The 22,878-nt window shown below is 39.1% G+C and overlaps 1 protein-coding gene across 1 annotated transcript in view; it reads left to right on the top strand.

Annotated features, from left to right (window-relative positions):
- Nucleotides 1-15,098, top strand: part of ELP2 (elongator acetyltransferase complex subunit 2) — a 35,818-nt gene extending 20,720 nt beyond the window's left edge. Inside the window, exons 14-22 of the mRNA XM_068671245.1 lie at nt 502-571; nt 2,158-2,253; nt 2,381-2,438; nt 7,998-8,070; nt 8,475-8,661; nt 10,311-10,432; nt 10,934-11,076; nt 11,611-11,724; nt 12,671-15,098. Of these exons, the coding sequence (XP_068527346.1) occupies nt 502-571; nt 2,158-2,253; nt 2,381-2,438; nt 7,998-8,070; nt 8,475-8,661; nt 10,311-10,432; nt 10,934-11,076; nt 11,611-11,724; nt 12,671-12,827 (1,020 nt within the window). The 3' untranslated portion in view covers nt 12,828-15,098. The remainder of the gene's footprint in view (nt 1-501; nt 572-2,157; nt 2,254-2,380; nt 2,439-7,997; nt 8,071-8,474; nt 8,662-10,310; nt 10,433-10,933; nt 11,077-11,610; nt 11,725-12,670) is intronic.
- The last annotated feature ends 7,780 nt before the right edge of the window (nt 15,099-22,878 follow it).

Here is a 22,878-nt window from a genome sequence, read left to right as displayed (position 1 = left end):
GTCTTTCCTCTTGGCTCTTCTAAATGGGCACATGTTCTAGCCATACCTGTTATGTGCTGGATTGTGTTTGAAGTTATGGGCAGAGACACTCATTCTCTGTCCATGTTTCCAAAATGCTTCCTTCTTATTTCACCTCAGAGCAGACTGTGCCCAATCTTACTGCATTTAAAACTGCAGTGCTCTCAGTTGAGCGCTTATGTGCGTTCTAGGATAAATTAAACTGTGGTAGAAAACCTTTAAGTAGGAATGAAGATGCATGCTTGATGGCAAAACACCTGTGCTGATGCCTTAGAGAAAGCTTTTTTTCTTCTTTGCAGAGTAGCATTCTTCATTTTGTCTGGGGTGTGCTCTGGATGAGTTGGGAGTGTTTCAAAGTATCTCCCCTTCTCTCTAGAAAAGTCTCTGTTGTTATCACAGGGATTCATTGACCTGTGCCTTTTAAAACCTGATCCTACATGACAATCTGTGAAACCTCTCTCTCTTTTTTTTTTTTTCATTCAGCAGTCATCTGAACTTCCAGAAGGTGCAACTGTGCCAGCTTTGGGTTTATCCAACAAAGCTGTTTTTGAAGGTATGGTTAATGAGAAATAATGGTGATGGTGCTTCATGTGTAAAGTTTTTTAAATAATTATTTTAGTGTTTGTCTTTTTGTTAGGTCTATCATTGTGGACTTGACTGCAAGTTTAGAAGCTAGAAGTAAAGTTGTGCCATGTGCTGATTTGTCTGGCAGTACCGAAATCTAGTGCTTAACGAAAATAACACAAATGAGAATCCTTCCTTGAATCGTCCATTTATCTGCTTTTCGTTCCTCCCCTAAACATCCCATAATAAGTCTTGTGCAAACCCCAAATGCTCATTCCCTGCCTTCTAGGACCCACACCCTAGAGGAAGTAACCCCACTCAGTGCTCCCAGGAGCTGCTTTCTCCTTGTCAGTTGATCTGGATGGGTTTCATGCCCAGGCACTGGGGCTGATTGCCTTCCTGAGATGGACTTGGAAGTGTCTGGAATCCCCAACCTGCTGTTCTGTTTTCTCCATGCTTCTCCCTCTCCCCTAGATGAGAAGTTGCTTTGTTGTACGTGAAGAAATTCATAAAACGTAATTTGGCAAAACCTATTTTTGCTCTTTCACCTCTTTCAATCTTTCCCCTGACAGAGGGAAATAAAAGTTCCATCTTCTAGAGCATCTTCACGCATACGATAACTAATTTCAACTGATTTCATGTGGCACATCCAGCAGTGGCACTATAAATAGAAAAACTGTCAAATTCTCCTCTATTGTCTGTTATTGTCCAGCAAATGCTGTCAGCATTGACGGCTTAGGTTAAAGTGCCTTATAACTCTGTTCCTGCTTACCCTGCAGAAAAATCTTAATGGTGAATGATGATCTCAAATTAGATAAATGCTGATGTATTTTTTTTAAAGTGGGGAAGGCAGGATGATAGGATGATCTCTCTTCTGCTGAGATTTCTATTCTTTATTTTTTTTTAAATACTGTATTTAAAATGTGCTTTTGGCAAAAAGGCACTATTCCCCGTCTTTGTATCTTTTTCTTAAATAATACCTTCAAAGTGAAGGATAGAGCTGAATTTTAACATAACTGAGTAATTTCAGTTACTTTTAGTACTTTTGCCTAAAGCTAAAGGCTAAGCTCTTGGCAGTTTTGCTGAAGTTTGCACGCTGTAGATAGACTTTTACAAGTATGGCTTTTCACGTAAGCGTCTACATGAAACCTGGAAATCCTTCATTTGTGTCTGAGATTTTTGCTTAAAATTTTCCAGTGCAAAAGGAAAAAAGTTTTAACTTTTTGGGAAGCACAGTTTCAGCTCCAAGTGGCTGATTCTTTCAGATATACCAAAATCTCTCCAGAAATCTCTAAAAGAGACTGTGCCAATGGGGAGGTCAGTCCCATACTCAAATTGCTCCAAAGGCTGTTATTTTAATATATATATTTTGCCTTCTCAGTCTCATGTTCATTAAAATAACTAGATTCAAATATTTGTATTATTGTAGCTCTGCAAGTAGAGAAACCTAATTTCAAATTTTAGAAACTTTGATTTTAGAAATAATAGAGGGTTTTCAGTTGAATAATATGTGCTCATATTTTCCACTGTGTCAAGTGTGTTCTCTACAGCTAATAAAGTCCTTGTTTTGAATAGGAGATATGCCTGCTCAACCAGCTGAAGATGAAGAAACTTTTAATACCATTTCTAATCAGTATCCTGAGATTTATTTTCAACCTCTGATCCTTACAGGTATGAGATGAATTTAGATTTTATGAAATAGAGAATGAGATTCATTGGATGTTAGCTTTGAAGCATTATTTAGCTGATTTTAGATTATCTAGTACCAGATTTTGAATGTCTTACTAATGTCTTTTAGAACCTCCCCCAGAGGATCACTTGCTGCAGAACACCTTGTGGCCTGAAATTCAGAAGTTGTAAGTTTTCTTTTTTCTTTATTTTACTTTTTTTTTTTTCTAGAAAACTATTGTAACATTGATTTGATCTAGTCTGATCTTACAACTCTGCCTGACTTACTACCTGATTTGACTTCATGCAGTGTATACCTTGTTAAATAAATACATGAATCCAAAAGTTAGGAAACTGGATAAAATGGCAGTTGGGCCTTGTGTGTCTCAAAACTGTTTCACTAATTGTACACGTGAATTTTTTCATGTTTTAGCACAAAGCTATTCTTCTTTTGAATTTGTAATAGTCAGAGTTGTTGTCCCTTTAGGTTTTTGTCTTTTGGAGGTCTGTGTAAGGCACAGGTCCCTGTTTTTCCCTCCTTGTGCCAAGATAATAGTAACCTCTCTAGTCTGCTATAGGGACCTATTGCACATTTCTGTGGTCTTATCTGTGCTCTGGAATATGATAGGCTCTTTGTGTGGTGTAACCTTGGTTTATGTCTGTCTGCTCGGTGCATCTGCTTAAACCTTGGCCACACTGAAAGTCTCACAGTATAAAGAATTTTCTGCTTCGTGGCAGACTGCAGATCAAGTCTGTCTTTCTGGTATGGATGTAGTGCCACTGCTAAAGGTTGAAGTATCAAATAAGGAGCTTTCCCCTAGAGGCTAACAGAGTTATAAGATGCAATAGCAGAAGAATATAAGAAGCAGCAGCTGAAACAGGCTGTGGCTAGTGGTGGAGCAAAGTGGTGAATGTTGAGTAAGACGTTTACAGACACAGTTTGGGTATTGAATGCTGTCAGGGTAGGTTATGGATTGCAAAGGTAATAGGTCAAGCCAATAACTGTTCTGAGGTGGCATGGTTTTAAAATTCATCTTCTGTTTTGTTTCCTCTTTTCTGAGATTCACCTAAAGTAGCGATTTTATAACAATTTGCAAACAAAGATTTGTAACCTGGTTGTTCATTCAGGATCTCAGTAACACGAATTGCAGTCTTCAAAGTTTTCATACTTGTAGGCCTCAACCTGAAGAGTTGGTTTTAGCTATGTGTTGCTGCCTCTACCCTTTACAAGCTTAATCAATTTTTTTTTCTTGTCTGGCTGTTGCTCATATCAGTTCTTTGAACCTCTCAGCACGGTTGCAAGGAGGCTGAGGGGAGACCTCATCGCAGTCTACAACTTCCTCGTAAGGGGGTGTCGAGAGGCAGGAGACCTTTTCTCCATTAACACCAGCGACAGGACCCGCGGGAACGGGGTTAAGCTGAGGCAGGGGAAGTTTAGGCTGGACATCAGGAGGGGGTTCTTCACAGAGAGAGTGGTTGCACACTGGAACAGGCTCCCCAGGGAAGTGGTCACTGCACCGAGCCTGACTGAATTTAAGAAGAGATTGGACTGTGCACTTAGTCACATGGTCTGAACTTAGGTAGACCTGTGCGGTGTCAAGAGTTGGACTTGATGATCCTTAAGGGTCCCTTCCAACTCAGGATATTCTATGATTCTATGATTCTAAGTGACAGTGCTAGGGAGTTGAGAGGCACTTGGAGGGGAAATGCAAAAAGGCTTTTTAACTGTAGCTTTTTCAAGACTGTTTTAAGTGAGTTTAGTTAGCAATGCTGCTCTGGAAGCAGAGATGTGAATAGGAAACTGAATATTTATATGTATTGGGAAGGATTCTTATTTCTGATCTTGATTCTACAGCACAAAAGCACGAAGCATTTGAAGCTCTTACAGGTTTACTTATGTGAATCTCCTGAAACACTGGTCATGGGCAGAAACAAAAATGTTGAGCCTTTGCTGATAACTACATTTACCTTTATGCATTACCAGTTTCATTACTTTATTTGGAAGGAAAATTATTTTTTTAAAAAAAGGGGGGGGAATGACAGTCTCTGCAAATTGCTTTCATTTGACCAAGCAGAAGGTTTTGTAGGAGGTCAGCTTTACCTTCAACTGGGCATTTAATCTTCTTTGAATACTTTTAAACACTTCTACTGCCAGGGAATCTGGCCAAAATTAGACTGTATCTGTACAATAATTACCAATTGTTCTGTTAAATGCCTCTCCTGTTCATGCTGTGGCCGCTAATGTGGCCACTTACGTAAGTAGTGAAAAGGGGACAAGGCAAAAATTTTTCTTCATTTGCCTTTGACAGTTCTCAACATCTAATACGGTGTTAATCCTTGATATTCTGTTACAGGAATACTGGCTATCAACTCTTCTATTCTCCATTCAGTAAGATATCCTATATTTTATGATTGTCTTCAGGTGACTGATCTAAGCAGTTTTTCCTCTGTTTTTAGAGAAACTGCTAATGATAGCAGTTCCTTTGTGCAAGGGAAACAAGATGTGGAGTGTCTGTAGACTTTCAATTTTTTTTTCCTCAGGATAATCTTGAAAGAAGTAACATGAAATCACATAATGCAGATTTCAGGTTGCCATAGCAGCAGAAAAACAGCATGAGGAACTGACTTGCTAAAAATAGCTTGTTTGTTATTGACATTTGTGTATTCCCAGCTATAACTCAACACCAGATTTTGAAGGATTAGTGTTTGGTGTTGATAACTGGTTGAGTGGGTTTTAGTATGAAGAACTTGATGAATTTTTTACATAATCTGATAACTTTAAAATAAAAATATGATAAATCCTGTGAGAGTATGCTAATCTTTATCTGCTTGGAAAATTACCATAGAGTGTTTATATGCAGTGTGTACATCTCGTATAATACATTGGGAAGTCTTGAGAGATCCTTTGCAACAGTAGAAAATTACAGTAATCATTCATCTGGAAACTTTGAATGTCCAGTCAACTTACCTGTGCATAAAAAATGTTGTGAATTACACACTGCTAGGGCAAAATCTCTTGTGGCTGGAAGTGTCACTTCATTATTCATTCATGCAGTTGCTCCTCTCTCCACTCGGAATCTTTGCTGTGCTGTGTTACGTAAGGCAGAGATCAGATTTGAATACGTGGGGGTGGAGGAAGGGGCTGTACTGTGGGGCTTCTGTACTTGCAATCTTCGTCTTTAATGAAGTCACACTTCGGTGATCTCTGATGCGTGTTATAGTTCAGTTTGTTATTTATGTATGTGCTTGGGGGCGGGGGTTGTATCGCCTTCAGCCTTCCAGAGATCGCGTGAAACTAAATGGCACAAACCGTCACTTGTTCACAGCGTTGCTTTAAGCTTTGGGGATTCGTTTGGGGGAGTGAAGCTGTGGCTGATGATGTCCAACCATCATAGCAGTGGGAGGCTCCTTCCTCTCCTCTCTTCCTTTTCATCTCTTCCCCCGGTTTGCAGGGTTCTGCCCTCAAGGGTAAGGAGACAACGCTGTTCAGATTTAGCTCTACAGAGGTGGACAGTTCTCAGAATGACTTCCTCGGTCAGCAGCGTTGCAAAGACGTCGTTACGTGGGATTGATGTTCATGGGATTTTACTTGCAGCCAAAACAGCCATCTGTTTAAAAGACAAATTACTGTCTGTATCTGTTGAACTGAATCCAGAAGAGTAGCTGCTGGATGTATCCCACAGGCAGACTCCCACATTAGTGTCTGAAGTTTGGGCATGCACTGCCTTTTTATGAAGAGTAACCGTGCCCAGGCTGTCTGGGGGGAGAGGGACGGGTGGCTGTACTTAATTGGAATGTTAATTTGCAAATCTGATTGTGTCTTATAATGATGAAGTTATGTGCTTCTTCTCACCCTGCCACCAGTAGGAGTTTTATCGTAATGCTTGCCTTTAAGACAGATTTCTGGAGACTGCTGTGTATTGAAAACCAGTGAAAGTCTGGTTTCTTCAACAGAAAAAACAAAACAAAACATTTCTTCCATGAAAAGTATACTTTCATTGAAATTCAGTGAAGGAAAAATAAGCCGTGGAATAACTGGTGAAACGAGTCTGCAGTTGCTTTGCTTTTATCTCATGTAATGTAGTATTGCAGGGCATTTAACAGTAACGTTTTGAGCTTCTGCACACCACTTTGCTCTTGTTAAATAGAGGCATTAACATCTAATCTTTCTCCTTAAAAGAAAATAAGACCTAAGATAACATCTTTTTGCAAAGTCACGTGAGCAGGACTATCATAGGTCAGACCAAGAGCCTCTATAGATCAGTGTTATCTCCAGTAAAGACAGTGGCAGTAGGAGATGCTGTTTGCAGGGGTGCAGGAGCACCACTTAGTGCTGTCTTCCAAAGAAGGAGAGGACAGCTACATGTAAGCAGGCATCCAAATAAAAGTTGTTCTCTGGGGTGTTCTCCCAGCTTAGCTGTTTTCAGTCCAGGAGCTTCTCAAGCTGAATACGCATTTTTGTCTTGTTTCAACAACACTCACTTGTCTTCTCCTCCATACACTTGTGTAGGCCTGCTTGAACCAGTGGCAAATTGCAACTCTCTTGATACCCTGCCTCACAGAGGTCAGCAAGTGTGAAGAATCCTCCTAGCTATTTTTGGTAATAGAAAAACCAACAAAACCTTGGTTTCCCATCCAACCCTTGTGTTTTTTGCAGATCAGCTTTGTTACCTGTCATATTCTTCAGGCAGAGGAAGTCTAGCCTACTTGATTGCTGCCTGTGCAGAAGTAATAAACAATCTGAGTATAAGGCCATGGCGAGAAATAACCAGGTTCTGGTGCCTCTGTACTTGATGACACTGAAAACAGTGTCCTGAAGTCATCTTTGTTCAAAAATGATGTTGGAAAAGCTAGAAAAGAGGGAGGAGACTCCCTTTGAGACTGACCACATACAAAGGTCATTTACCTTTTGTTCACAGGGATTTCTGTATTATTCCTTACGTATTTGTGTAAGCGAGTTGCATGGTCTAGATCTCATCCTAGAATTGTTATACCTTTGCTCAGAACAGAAAAGGAAATGCTTCCCTAGGTGCTAGAAAGCAAAGCCTCTATGTACGAACCGGTATTTAGCTGATATTTTTCTACTGTTTCTAGATGTTCCCAATTTTATTCTGCTTCCAGCCTGTTTTGTGACTAATGGCAATTTGTTAGCCTGTGTTGTTTTTCTGTTTATTAGTTAACCCCCAATCCAAATATGTGACGTTCCAAGACAATTTGTGTAAAAATCTTTGTGAAGCTGCTTTTTTTTTTTTTTTTTTTTTTTACATCTTTCTTCTGATATGGTTCTTGTCCTCTAATTCAGAAATCTTTCAGTATTTCACAGAGCAGGCATCCTTTAGCTGAGTCTTTGCGGTGTATTTACTTTATGATCTTCAAATATGTGGCTTCTGATTTTTATCAATAACGTTAAAATCGCTTTATAAGAAAATAAGAATGCATTAAATGCTGTCTCTGTCTGCTTTGTTAATCATTGCAGTAGTGTTTGCATTGCTGTTGCTTTAGGACTGTGGAATGGGCTGGAGAGATTGTTCTGTAGACAGTTCCTAAGCATGAAAGAATTTATGCAGATGTTTAAATTGAATGCAGAGCATTATTAGGAATTATTTCGGATGCAGTACAGAAAGTGGCGGGATGCTCCTGGTTTATACCTTTCTTTTCTGCAAAGGGATTGAAATCAACGTAAAAGCATTGATGCATATTATGAACAGGACCGTGATGTGTTAAATATCTTTTCACATTTATTTCAGATACGGACATGGATATGAAATTTTTTGTGTTGCTTGCAATAATTCAAACACTTTAATTGCCTCAGCATGTAAGGTAAGAAAAGATTCTAGCACCATCTAGTGAAAAGTGCTGTCATATTTCTTGGGCTGACAGAGCAGGTGTCAAAATTCAGTTTGAGCTGAATCTGCTCTGAATATGAAAGATTTTGTGTAAGTAACTTTCCTTGCAAAGGTGAGAATGAATACAGAAACTGTATTATTCATAAATGATATGTAGTTCATTTGAAGATATTAGCTGAATTCTAACAAATACAGGTATAAAACATTTTTCATTGATACGTTGTCAACTCTGATAGAAAATAGTGAACCAAAATTTTGCAGAGGAAACACTCCAACTCCATGGTAAGCCTTAAAGTAAGCCCCTTAATATCTTAGTATGTTGAGACGTGTGATTTTTATATTTGCTCTCTTTAATTCTCACTGACGTTTTTTTTAAAGGCTTCCAAAAAAGAACATGCAGCAATTATTTTGTGGAGCACTACTTCTTGGAAGAAACTACAGAGTTTGTCATTTCACAATCTGACTGTTACTCAGCTGGCATTTTCTCCTAATGACCAATTTTTATTAGCAGTTTCTAGAGACAGGAATTGGTCACTGTGGAGGAAACAGGACTCATCAGAGTCAGGTAAGATGTGTGAAATGGATATATTTGAAAACTAAGATTTGTTCAACATTTTGGGCTTAAATATTTGAAAGAGACTTATTAATTAAATAAATAAATAACTGGACATTTTCCTTACAACTTTTAAGAATTAATAGTGGTATAAGTTCCTGTGGCTTTAGGAACAGCAATTAATGTTGTATAGAAAAGCTAGAAAATGTAGAAAAGGATATAATCAGGCAGTAAATGACATTTAATTGATGGACATAATGAAGTCTGCTGTTTGTCCTCCTGCCTTCTGCTTGTGATTGTGCACTTCTGATTTACTGAAATCACATATACGTGCCAGAGTGTAATGTCTGAATTTCACACTGGTATTCTACCATACAAAACCTTTGCTTTGGTGTTCTGTGCAGGCTAGGCTGGAAGGTTCATAATTATACTGGTGTCCGGCATAACGCTGCCTTTTCCCTTTTTACAGGGCATGACACTTTGAGACTCTTGACGGGATAAATTTCTGTCTTTGGTGTGGGTTTCTGATAATCCTACACAATTGATTAATTTGACTAGGGCTGGTTCTGTCTATAAAATAGAGCAGACAGTAAAGATTCCATTTACTTTGTCATTAGGACTTTCAGCCTTGTGAAATCATGAGGAGGTTGCCATTGAACACTTAAATGGATTCCTTGAACAGATGCTTGTGCTTAAACGATTATCATTGCCCTGTTGACTTACAAGAGCCCAGTAGTCTTTATGCGCCACTAAGGTTACTGAGCTCTGTAGAGTTTTTGTAGAGACTTGGCAATGAGTTTTGGCCCCATCAGACTGTGTCTGGTTGTGTTCTGGCTTGAGATTTGTTCTATTCAGGCTTCTATTCTAAAGCCTGGCATATTGTTCACAGTAGTTACATAATGTTTTGGGTTAAGGAGTACAAATTCGTATAAGAAGCAAGTAGAGGAAACCCTCTTCATCTGTTCATCGATAAATTTTCTGTCTACAAGGAATATTGTTATAGGTATAAAGCAAAACTGCTTCAATTGTCATCCCAACAAGTGGTTAGTCAACATCTATGTTCCAAAATGACAGTCTTTTCTACTTAGGAAAAGCTTTCCTATTTAGTGATCTGCTAATCAGATATATTGCCCGATTGTATGTATAGTGAAATGGCAACCTGTCTCTTTGGGAACAGATTAATCTTTAGGATTGGATCATTATGATATGAGTTCTTGGGACTTTACTGGTAATAGTAACTATAGTAACTATATAGTAACTAAATAGTAACTATAGTAACTATATAGTAACTATAATGAGATTGGGAAGGGGGTATATGTGTACACATGGTAAAAATTACTCAATACTAAGGCTTTTGAAATCAGTGTTCTTATTAAAATCTTCCAAAGAACCTCGATGTCTTATGCTTGGAATTCATTTCTTTTGAAACAGATAAAGATACTGTTCCCACTTCTTGTGCTGTAAGGGCTGACTGTTATGGTCTTAAACCAGTAATTATTATGGTTGTGTGATTAATGTACTCCCAATTGCTTTAAAGATGAGTGGAATAATGTCCAACTATTCCTGCAGTCCTCACTGTACTAAGTAAGTGAGGGTGACAGTTACTTTCAATAAACAAAGCAGTTGAAGCAAGGGTTTTTCCTCTCTGTGCTTTATTCCAGGCCCAGTTTTCAGTTGCTGTGCATACACAGACAAAAATACAGCTGTTCACAGTCGAATCATTTGGTCCTGTGATTGGACACCAGATAGCAAGTATTTTGTTACTGGCAGTCGAGACAAAAAGGTAATTAATATAAAAAGGAATGTTAAAAGCCCAGAATTATTTAAAAATATATTTTAGGTTAGCAAATACTATGTTCTCATGGGCCCATAGTTTATAAACACAAAAAGCTTGTAGTGTGTGTTATCACAGAGATCATGGAAACTTTCATATGCTAAATAAAGTGCTTGAATATGTATGTACAAGACAACGGTCTGTCAGTTGGACTTCCTCCTATTTTAACTTCACACAGTACAATAAGCATATGTCACATAACTCTTATGGGTCTCTACTTAAGTATTTCTTTTTTTTTTGTAGTAGAATCTGTGTGTGTTATTAGTATATTTAATAAAATCAAGCAGACTTTCTAAAAGTTGGATTTTCATGGATAGAAATTATGACTGTTTTACTGGTCATTGTTCTGTGCTCTGAGAGCATTTTAACTACATAATTCCGTAATTCTTTTGTGAATGCATTTACAAAAAGAATAAAGTGAAACTTTCTAGATGATTCTCTTTCTAACAGGTCATTATATGGGGCCAGTGTGATTTATCTATGCCTGCTGAAGGGAATATACCAGATTCAATCAAGCCTTGTTCAACCGTACTGGATGCCATGGATTCTGTTACAGCTGTTAGTATCAGCCACGTGCTAACTCCTGATGGAAGGTATTGCTGTTTTCTATAATACCATTTTACACTTAACTTGAAATTAGTATTCATGTTTTAATCCCTTTAGTCAATTTTCTGTGGCTAAACAGCTCCTAAAATTTAGCTATCAAATATTTTGACCATTCTTTGACTGCATTAACTTTTCTTCCTGCTTTCCTGGCATCTTTCAGGTACCAGTAATTTCTCCAAACAGCATAACAAGAAAGGGAGGGGAGGGCAAGGAGGAAGGGCTAATGCATCTGAAACATTCATTCTTCTTACAGCATTGACTGGTCTGATGCTGCAATAACCTCATTATGAGTGTTGTACTTTTTTATTCTAAGCAGAATAATATTTTGCAGATTTCTGCTTTCTTCATTTTTATGCAGAAGCTCTGATTTAATTTTTTTTCATGAAAAACTGTGTATTGAATTGAAGGGCAAGGTGCAACACACCATCTTTGAGTGCTAGGTCTTTCTAGCTTGCTTTAGAGCTAGCTTTGCTGAACTGCCTACTGTAATCTCTTAGAAATAATGTTTGTTCTCTTGATAGGTATATTGTTGCAGTAGGCTTAGAGAATGGGAAGATTATCTTGTACACGTGGAAGCAGAGTGGGCAAGAACCAGCACTAGCTGATTGGACTAAGTGCGTTGAGATGGATAACAGGTATGTCTTTTGAAGTAATTTAGCAGCAAGGAAGTGTTCCTATTGAGACAGATAGTGCTGGAGTTCTCCTCTTCTCTTCATAAATTGATATGAAACTGCTTTATTTTTTTATATCAGATATTGTTGTCCTTCTAGGAAAAGGCTGATCTCTGAGCCTACAGATGTTTTTATCAAAACCCAGGAGAAAAAAAAAAAAAAAAAAAAACATACAAGGAGGGAGGTTAAACTCCAAAATACTTCATGCTGTGTAAATGGTCTGAGAAATATTACCCCTTCATTGGCTTAAAGCTCCATTTTTTAAAAAAAAGAAAATGTTGTTAACCATAAAATAAGATGATAGAAAACACTGAAGTGGGAAGAAAGATTCACTGTCGATGTACATCAGTAAAGCATTTTGGAGTGGATGACAGAAAGTTTTCTTGAGCAGTTTCTAGCAGAAACCAAAGGAATGTTAAGCTATATGTGGTGCTGCTATGGTGACAGCTAGAGAAACTCTCTGTGGAGACTTTGAATATTTCATTTGGAGCATTTTCCTAGATTCTTTTTAGCAGCTGGCATTGATAGTACCAGAAATGAAAGTTGATGGTGACTTTGGCCTGTGTGTACTTGAAGTGAATTCAAAAGAGACACCAAGTGACAGGAAGTTGCGGACAAAAAGCCAGAAATCTGTCATAACTCAATAAATGAGATACTAGACCTGCAGCTTAATGTGGTAAAACTTGAAATCAATAGCTGTTTAAATTATTGATGAGTGAGAGGATAAAATGTCACTGGTATTCAAGGCCCTACTTATTTTAAGAATTTAATACCCGCTGGTTGTCACAAGTCAGTTTTTTCTCAGTTGGTAGTGTTAAGAGTACTAATTATATAAATGTTGATGTTTACAGTCACATACCCAACTGTGCTTGACATTTTGCAGTTATGTATGGATTTCTTTTTGTTGCAGCCAAAGTCACGCTCTTGCTGTGAAACGTTTGTGTTGGAGACATCATGAGGGCAGAGCTGGACATAATGATCAGAAAAACAGTGAATGGTTGCAGCTTGCAAGTTGTGGAGCTGATCACTGTGTTAAAATATTCAACGTCAACAGATTTGCTCTTTAGAAAAAACAGCAGGCCTCCCTGTGCAAAATGGGTTCACAACATTTTATTTCAACTTTGTTTAACCATATTGATTTTTGAATTCTGTTTTCTGCCGTGGAAAGTGAAACATCTGAAATATAACTTATTAAAGCATTTTTCACAGTTGTTTAAAATGCCAAATATTTTTCTAATTTTGTAGTTTCAGGAAATGTGAAGTATTTTATATAGTTTGGTTGGTGAGTATCCTGGAACTCAGAGAGAGGAGGTAGGCTGGGGCACAGAAGAACAGTAATGAGATGGCTCTGTTCACTGTGACTCTGGGGTTGATGGGAAGCTGCTGGTATTTGGGTTCTGCTGTGCTTGGGGTTATAAGTGGAGTACTGAATTGTTCTGAACACCTTATTCCTGTTAAATACAACTGTTGGTTAGCCTGCCAGTGCTGGAACTGTGTGTTCCAGCATCTGTAGTTAACCAGAGACAAGAATTCTGCAGCTTTCTTCAATGGCCTTCTTTTCACTGTTTATTACAGTGCTGGTCCAACTCTTAGACCAGCCTACTCCTGCTTTAGAAGGAGTAGGTTGTCCTTATGCTTGGAGTGGTCTGCTTGTTTGTTTTTCCCATTAAGTGGGACTTAACGCCTAACCCACAGGCAGCTTAAATCTTCTTCTGTCTCCTCTGTGTAACTGTGAACCTTTCCCATGCAGACTGCTGGGATGGAAGAGCCACCTTTATTTGCTTCCTCTACAATTTGAGCTGGAAAAGCTTACAAATATTAGTAGGCAGGAGCTGAAAGGTGGCAACTGTTCCCTTATATTGTCGTCTTCTAACTCTTCCTGGCTCTTCTACTGACTCTTCCTGGCTTTTGAGATTTCTGTTGAGAGGCTGAGCGGCTTAACTGAAGTCTAATTGTACTGTAATTAGCATAGAATGATGATAGATGGTGAGTACTTCAAAAAGGCTGCCTTTGCCCTCAGCATGTCTGTCTCTGATTCCAAAGTCTAATTAGAAATTAGTTAAACTTTGGGGTTGAAATGATTTTTGTTCTAGAACCAGTTGCTACCCAAACCGGTAGTGCAGAAATAATTGGAATTGTGTTTTACTGTATTGCATCTTTAGCTAAGGAATACAGTGTGGGCCAAACTCTTTTCAGAATAATTATAATTTATGTTTTAAAGGGGGGTGTTATGTTTTATCTTTTTACTTTCAATTCTATTTTTCAGCATTTAACAAAAAAAAAGCAATTCTTTAAAATATCTTAGGCGCATTAAAGCCCTACACCTTAATAAAGATGCTTTGCAATATTCATTTTATTTGTGGTACCCAGTGCTTCCTTCACATGCGTACTTTAAATATTTTAATAACGTATCTTGTCCAAGAATTCTTAAACATAGACTGTATCCTGACAAAAGCAAAATACAACTTACTATTCATGAGGCTTCATAATGTTGCCAAAAATGAACTTTATGTCACAATTGTAATTCAGTATCTGAAACTTGATACTTGAATTTGATGATAATACTAGATAATAATTTTCAATACTAGTTATGTCTTGCCATGAGGCTTCTCTTGCCTTCAGGGAAAAGTGAACCATAATATTGTCCCTCACTTGTATTTTGTATTCTTGTTAAACAAACTTTTTACCTATACCAATGTTGTTAAACAAGCACCGGCTATTACATTCTATTCTAAACCATTCTATTACACATGTGGATTTTTGATACTCTTTGTATCAGAGTATACCTCATTTTTCCAACATTAGATGTGTCAGATCTCCACAGTTTGTAACAGATACTTTTTATTTTCAGTTGTTAGAGGTTGTCAGAAGACTTGCACGATATATTTTTTTAAAAGTACAGCTTTCTTTGTTTACATTATCGCTTTACGTATGCCTTTATCTTCTCAGTAAATCAATTATGGTCATCTTAAACCAGCATGTAAATCAGCACCTCGGTCAGATACTGATTTCATTATCTCAACTCATATCAGAAAATTATTTGGATCAACATAAGCGGGATACAAAGGAGAAGTCAGTGTAATTTTAGAGATCATTTTGGGATAATATTGGGCTGCATAATGAAGAGTAGGGTTCTTTAAACAACAAAGTAGTACACTTTATTACAAGTCCCTAAAGAACTTCTGGTTTGCTTGGTTTCTTTATTTAAAAAAAAAAAAAAAAAGAACAGCAAGCATTTTCCAGACACTGACTGTATTCACTCTCTATTTCATTTTTCTTGTTTTATTGATTTTGTAAATACTGCTCGAATAAAGTGCCTTCTTGTTGCAAAAACTCAATTATTTTTGAAGAATCTACTGTTGTTTTTGTACATTTGAGTGGCTGTCACTTTTATTTGCTATATTTTTCCATTTATGTGTTTTCTCCTGTGTGTATTCTTGCTGAGAGACGTGTTTTCATACATTAAAATAGTGCATACAGTCATGAATAATTGCATACACTTTAAAAAAAAAAAGTTATGGCTTTAGTCATATTTGCCTGACTCGCCTGATCATAGTCTTGTTTACCTACCAAGATCTAACTGGTATATGTATCCATTTTTATTTCTGCATTTTTTTCACTGTTGCCCTGGTCACTGCTGTTCTCTGTTGTGAGGTACCATGCCTCTTTCTATTCCTACACATCCTTCTTTCTTAAAACTCGTTTATTTTTCATGGCTTTCCTTAAATGAAAGCTCTTGTTGCTCTCAGGTGTTCTTTTGTAAGATGGAGTTAGCCTCTATACTTTTGCAAGTTGCTTGTATCTGTAGCAGACAGTTTGATGTCATAAAATAAATAATAAAAATAAATCTAATCTTCTTTCTTCCAATTTATCCTCAAGACTATCATATAGGCTCTGCCAATTCTAATCTTAGGAGGCTCCAACTTTTCACAACAGGGCCTCTGTTATTTCATTTGTTTTCCCTTAACAATGTGATTGTGTGCAGTGGTCAGAGGTAAAAACTTGTTGTCCGGAATTTATGGTGCACCCCATCTTTGCATTGCTTGTTCTTGCCTGCACTTAAATAAGGCTTAGTGACACTCTTGCAGTGATGAAAAGCCAGAGGCAAATGGTACATGACAAAATGCAGCCATCTATAGCAGCCTAATCCTCCATATGAATTTTCTAACTCTGGTTACAACTTCTGAGTTCCTGTTTTCATTTCTGTTATCAGACTGGACAAGGGCAGTATGCTTATTTTAAATCCCAGTGGTCTAGCAGCATACAAAGCTAATGTGACATCCCTTATAAACTGAGGCTTTCCACAGCACTACTTATAATTTATTGTCTTTTTTTTTTTTAACCAACCCTCGCGTCTGAAATGTGCAGAACTGGGTCTGTGCAGGTTTAGAAAGCTAAGCTGCTTAGTGCCTCTGCAGTGCTGAAACGCTAACTTTCTGAAGTATTGTGGGCTGACTGATGTGTAGCTTGCCATTAAATAATAGTACACATTTAATTAAATGTTTCCATAAACACTACGGCAGATGAGGCCTTGTTTCCTTCAGATTTGAGCTCTCAGCTAATTGTGAGTTTTCATTAGTTTCCTTGTGATTAGTTACTTAGGACAGCTTTATGTGTGGATTTTTGCTTCCAGCATGACCTTAAGGTGCCAGTTCTTGTCTAGACACTGAATTTGTTCTCTTCTGTCTCGAGCCTATAAAATTGTTGTATTTTTACCTTTAAACTTTACATGTTTAAGACAGACTGGGGTTGAATTGATCCAGTGGATTAAAACAACTCATAAGGATATACGCACATGTGTAAACCATGAAAAAAGATTGGTGTACTCTTAAAAGGCCAGGGTAGTCTTAAACCCGTCTACAAAAATGTAAATCCACCTCTGATAAAATGTCAACACTTGCCTCATATTTGGCCCTTTGTAATTAATGCTTCCTTTCCTTTCCCTTTCCCTGTGGTACGGCTTGCATTGGACCAAGAAACCAAAGCAAACTAGCTTACTGGTTTGTTCATATGTGTGCTGTTGAGAAATACCTCAACAGCAGTATCAGCTTTTAGCCCAAAATCTCAATTTTGGGAAGCAAATTGCTTTCTGCATTGAAGTTGGTGGGTAAGTTTCCAAATATGTATTTTTTTTTTTTAATTATTTATTTTGAAGTATGGGTTGTTGCATCTTCCTGCATCAACTAAAGCCATAAATCTATTTCAAAAGTCTTTAATCATACTCTGAATCTCTGTGGCATCTCTGCTTTCAAATGCTACATACTCTAGTGCTCCTTATCCCCACTCAAATGTGAGTTGCGTAGTTATAGTGCTGCGTTACCTCATACCTGATTTCAAAGCCACAAGGAAATGTAACTAAGATGATGCCATTAACTTCTCCAAGGTTAAAGGAATACCTGGAAAACACAGAAAGCGAAGTGGCATGTTTTGCAGTGGGAAATCTTGATCCTGCTGTCTTCACATAGGTGGAAAATAATCCTGTGTTTATCACAGAGCAATGATGTATGAAGTCTTTAAACTTATAAATTAAAGAGCTACTCTACAAGAATGACAAAAGGAGAAAGCCGTTTGTAGTTTCTTGAAGGCCTTTTCTTTGTTTTAGTGACCGTGTAACAGCCCTTAGGTACATTATACAATATGCTCACTATACAGTGCCATTGAGAATAGAGTTGTAAAAACTGATGGCATGAGCTAAAATTTATAAAGAATATTCTAATACCTTTTGATGTACTTGAACTAAAGCCAACCCATTAATAATTTGGACAAATGCTGTCAAAAGTACTTTACTGGCTTCCTGCTTGTTCTGAGGAGACTGCAAGGCCAGGGCTATGAACAAGCTGTTTTACGTAGTTAGACTTAAAGAACTAGGATTGTCTTGTCTTAAGGCAGAGTTATCTGTGAAAAACAAAGCAAGAAAAAGTGGGGGTCTTGTTTATGATCTTATATATATAAACAACACCAAGTGGTTACGGAGAATATCCAAAGCCATCTGAAGTCTTATCAGTCCAAAACAAAGGCATCCCGTGAAAAGATGTGGTAACCCTGACTAGCGGGGAGGATGCTGCACTAAGACACGGAGAAAATGAGCTTGTGCGAAATGGAAAGATGAGAGGAGGTGCTGACATTTGACCTGGGCTCCACATGGCAGGCTCTCTAACCATGGTGAGATACTGACTGTGCCCATTTTTCAGTTATGAAGTGGGAAGAACAGAATTAACACATTAAACATTAAAAACACATTAAATTAACCTTAAAAAAAAAAGAAAAAAAGAAAAAGAAAAAGCATCTATTCTTCTGTTGTCATCTGTCTTGTGGGCTGGAACTTCAGAAGCAACTAGAAACTGGTGACAATTTCAAGGAAGTCACTTATTGAGCTCTCAGCTATTGAAAATATCACTTTGGCAACTGTGAGTAATCTCTGTTTTCCCAAATATTTAACGGGAAGAGATGAGGATGCTCGGAGGCTCGCTGCCGATTGCAGCTATTGCGGAGATGAGGGAAGAGGAGGAAACAGCTGTGTCCTCATTTAGACTCGAATCTCACTTTAAGGAAGAAGTGACTGTTGCAAATAAGAGAACTTTAAAATAACCGAGATGGGCAGCAAAAAATATTGCTTGCTCTGTTTCGAGGAGCATCTGGAGCTGTACAAAGGATGAGACAAAATCTCTGACAGTACAAAAATCAGAAGTTTCCTTCAGTGCATGAGGAAGCTGTTGGAGGTGAGAGCTGTTGAGCATCACTTACTACTGTTTTATCAGCAGCAATTTACTGGGATCCACAGCAGCTCTGAGCAGTAGTTTTGAGGTGGCTGGGGAAGGTGTTTACCCAATTGCTTTCCCATCCCTTGAGCCTCTGACCATTCCCACTTTTACCCTGTGTACTGCTGCATCTTTGGATGTATTGCAGGACCTTCCTTCAGCTGCTCCTCTTCACCTGTCTTGATGCCTGCGCCAACCCCCACCTTTCACTTACTCTGCTTCTACCTTTTTACATATTTCACAACTCCATCCCATTCACAGATCATAGGATCAATCCTGTGCCACAGTCACCTCAACTGCCTCCCTGCTGCTTGTCATTCGTGGTGAATTTGGCCCTGGGGAGAAAAGCAGAGCAAGGACATCCTAGCAACACCCCCAAGTACCTGCACCACCCCATGGCTGCAGAACTCAAGACCTAGGCTGCAAATATCCCACTTGGACTGGAACTTTGCACCCTACAGCACTACCTCCAGGAGAACATCAGACCAAACCCTTGGAGACAGCTTTCTTCCTATAGTGGCCCATAGACTCCCTTTGCAGGTCCCTGATATTCACACGCGAGCACAGATGGTGCTCTCTCTCACCCTGTGTGATGAATTCTGGTGACTGCGTTTGAACAGTTTGTGTTGAGAGGTGTTTTCAAACTTCGCTAGCACCACCATTTTATTTTCTGCAGCAATTCATCAGTGCTGTAGTGCAGAGGTGAAACTAAAAATGGTCTCTCAATCTTCATAGAAGAAATTTAGAGTAGATCGTATGACAAAACACAATGCCTTAGCACAATGGCAAGGCTCGTCCCAGTACCCCAGGGTAGCTGTATACCAACTAGGCATGCCCTGGACTTGAAGTCCTCTAAGAAATCTGCTCCATGTAATTGGTGCATGTGCGATTCAGCCAACTTTCATGCTGTACAGATGAGAGGAGGGAAGGTGTTATACCTGAGGCAATTGCCACATTACAATAGTGTCACCATTATATGGACTCCAGCTGATCCAAACTGAAATAACAAGGGATTCAGCAATCAATTTTCTCTGCAGAGGAGCTCTTTCCTCTTGAATCAATTGCTTGTGCAAACAAGGATTCCTGAGCTTGTGTTTCTTCCTAAACCTCTCCTCTCTTATTCGCCAACACTTATTTTAAGGTGTTTTGCCTTCTCAGTCCCTTCTCCTTTCTTGCAGGCTCTAAATCCCCATACAATCCATCTTTCTTTTCTCTACATCCTCATCTCTCTTCGTATTGTTCTTGTAAGGTAATCCTCTGCTTTTTAATACAAGATCCTAAGGGAGCGTGTACATATCAAGTATAGCATTCTCTTGGTATTTTGCCTTCTGTCTCCTAAGCCTCTGTGTACGATTCCTCCTCGGCTGGGTTTTTGGCTTTTGGTATTTACACAGGCTGTCCAGCCTCGTTACCTTCTTTTTCCCTGACAGCAAATTGGACGCCGTGTATGTGTGATCAGCGTACCTTCCTCTCTTCCTAAAGCATAAGCTGTCTGCCTGCCACTGGGGGGAATTCTTCCCCTCAACAAAAGTGAATTGACTGCAGTCTCTCCAAGGGAAGCTCTCCTAGCACTTCTCAAGATAAAACAATTGTTATGTTTGCCTTTTCATTTCATAATCGTGGAGAGGCTCTATCCGAGGAGTTTTCATATAAAGATGTACATCTTTGAGAGAATATCAGTACTCTGCAGACGCTCTTTTTGGAGCTTAGGAGCTTTCTACCAGTCAAACCCTTTGCTCTGACATGGCAGGCAGACCTATATGGGCCTGTCACGTATCAATTCACTGCCAGATGCTACTAAACTTCACTGCTGTCCACAGAGGGCACTGAACTGTGGCACAAATTTCTCCCTCTCTCTGCAGAAGAGGTTGAGCAGAGATGGTCCCTTCCGCAGGGAAGAGCCTGAGACTCCTGTGGCTTGATCCGTGTGGGTCTTCAGGGTGAGTGTCTCACCTACACAGGCCCTGAAGGTGCGATGTTCCTGCTGGTGGTGTGAACCTACCATGGATCCATTGCTCAAACTTCTGCTTCTTCGGTGTGCACACGCGCTGCCTGTATCTGAGATGTTGCTGTGCCTTCAGGAACAGTCCCAGTTCACCAAGCCCACTGGGTTTGTTCGAGGCAGGAGCCCCTTTCCACCTGGTGAGTATTGATTCAGCCTGGTGAGCTGCCTCTACAGATCGAGCTACACAGTAAACCAGGAAGTGAAATGTAGTCTGGTAATTGTGTAAAGCCAATAAAAAGGTGTAAAAGCTGTTTTCAGGTTGGCTGCAACTAGGAAAAGGACAGCTTCAACTTTTTGTACCCATCAAAAAGAATTTGGCTATGTTTTATCATATAGGAATTATTTTCATGGCTCAAAAGAGGTGTTACATCTGGGATGTGCCGTTCTGCAATTTCCATTAACTGCTGAAAAATGCATTTCCATAAGTTACTAGTAATGAAAATTGTTAGCACAAAGTTTTTATTAATAACTGAAATAAAATGCAGTCTGTATAATTCTGTTATGCTGTTGCTGTGTGAACTACGATTTGGAAAGGAGCTCAGGATGTCTCTAGTGCAAACTTCTGCTCCAAGCAGGATCAGCTATGAGATCAGACCAGGCTGCTCAGGGGTTTACACGGTATGGTCTTGAAAATCTCAAAGGATAGATATTGTACAGCCTCTCTGGACAATCTGCTTCATTGCTGACAGTCCTTGTGGAGAAGTAGTTTCTTCTTACATTGGCTCTGAACCTTTCTTGTTTCAGCTTACTTGGCTCATCTTCCTACAATGAAGATCTGGGCTCCCTGCATCTTCTTCATGGCCTCCTCCTGTGTATCAGGAGGCTGCTGTCAGGTGCTCCCAAAGCCCTCTCTTCCCCTATTGAACCAGCCCTGTCCCTCTTCACAGGGTGACTTCTCCAGATCTCTCACCACCTTGGTGGCCTGCCATTGAACATGCTTCAGCTTAACAACATCTTTCCTGTATAGTGAGCCCAAAAACTGGACACAGCCTACACACGATCTGTTACAAGAGACCTCTCTGGTGCCTGTTGCTCTATTTCCACCCCCAAGAGGCCAGTCCCATGAAGTCCAAGTCTATAATACTTTAATGCTCTCTTCAATGTGGCAATGCTGCTTCTGGAGACAAAAGACCCCCCTCCCTCCCTCCCTCCATACTATCTAAGTGTCCCTGTGCCATGTACCAAGTCCAGGAGTTGGACCTGACAATCCTTGTGGATCTCACTGCCCCAGCCCAGGAGGGGTCCAGGTCCCGTAGCAGAGCTGCAAGCCTCATTAACCATTACCCTATAATCTGGGGTGGCCAGTGCAGCCATTTATTGAGACAGTCGGGGGCTGACTGCGCTAAGACAGGAGATGGCATGCTGGTAGTGAAACCAAACAGCCCCTCACAATTTCAATATTAAAAATACACTTGTCGTCTGTCTCAGAGGAAAATAAATGGATGCTATTTAAAATGCTTATGTATGGCCATTTCACTGAAAAATTGGTGATTTATTACTTCAGTATGCTTAGGGCCACCAGGGGGCAATATAAGAAAAAGGATAAATATACAGCTCCAGAACCTGCCATGTACACATGAAAAATCAGAATAAATTACAAATATATTCAGAGACAGGTATTTGGTCTGCTCTGCATTGTTTAAATGCAGTGTTTCAGTGATAATCATTTCTCATCATGAAATGCTGATTTGAAAACATTTTTTTTTCCTGTTTTCATCCTGTAGATGGGAAACCATCCATACAGCTTCAGAAAACGATGTGCACCTCCTAATCACAATGTCTTATCATCAGTTATAGGCATTCTCTCTCACCCCAACATCTCCATTTGAAGAGGATATAAAGAACTACATTTTTCTTTGTTGAAATGCAAAAAGGGGCTTTCCTGCCTCTCTTTTGCTGCCTCATCACATCACAGTATCTCTGTTTTTTTTTTTTTTTTTTTTTTTTTTTTTTTTTTTTTTTTTTTTTGAAACATTGTCTAACCATGCTGATATCCCAGAGAGGGCTTAGGCTCCTCCCGAAGGCAGCTGTGATTTGTAAATGAGCAGTGACCAAATTGGATCACGTGGCAAAGCTCTCCCAAACTCCAGAGTTTTATGGTTCAGACCTGTCTTAAACCATAGGAAGCATCTGTGTGCTTATTAGCTGCTGATGGATTTCTTCTTCCTCTCATGGGTTTTTCCACAGAGAAGAATTCCCCAGGTTAAGCCTGTACCATATGAAGAAACAGCTCTTGGTTGTTTTGGACATTCAATGCCTTTTTGTTCTTGTATTAGAAAAGACAAAGCATTAATTGTTTTCCACTGCCTCCATGTCATCCCTGGTTTTATAGATCCTCCCAACCCATGGATTTCT

This window comes from Anas acuta, chromosome 2 (assembly GCF_963932015.1).
Source record: "Anas acuta chromosome 2, bAnaAcu1.1, whole genome shotgun sequence".
NCBI lineage: Eukaryota > Metazoa > Chordata > Aves > Anseriformes > Anatidae > Anas > Anas acuta.
This window is presented reverse-complemented; position numbering and strand designations above follow the sequence as displayed.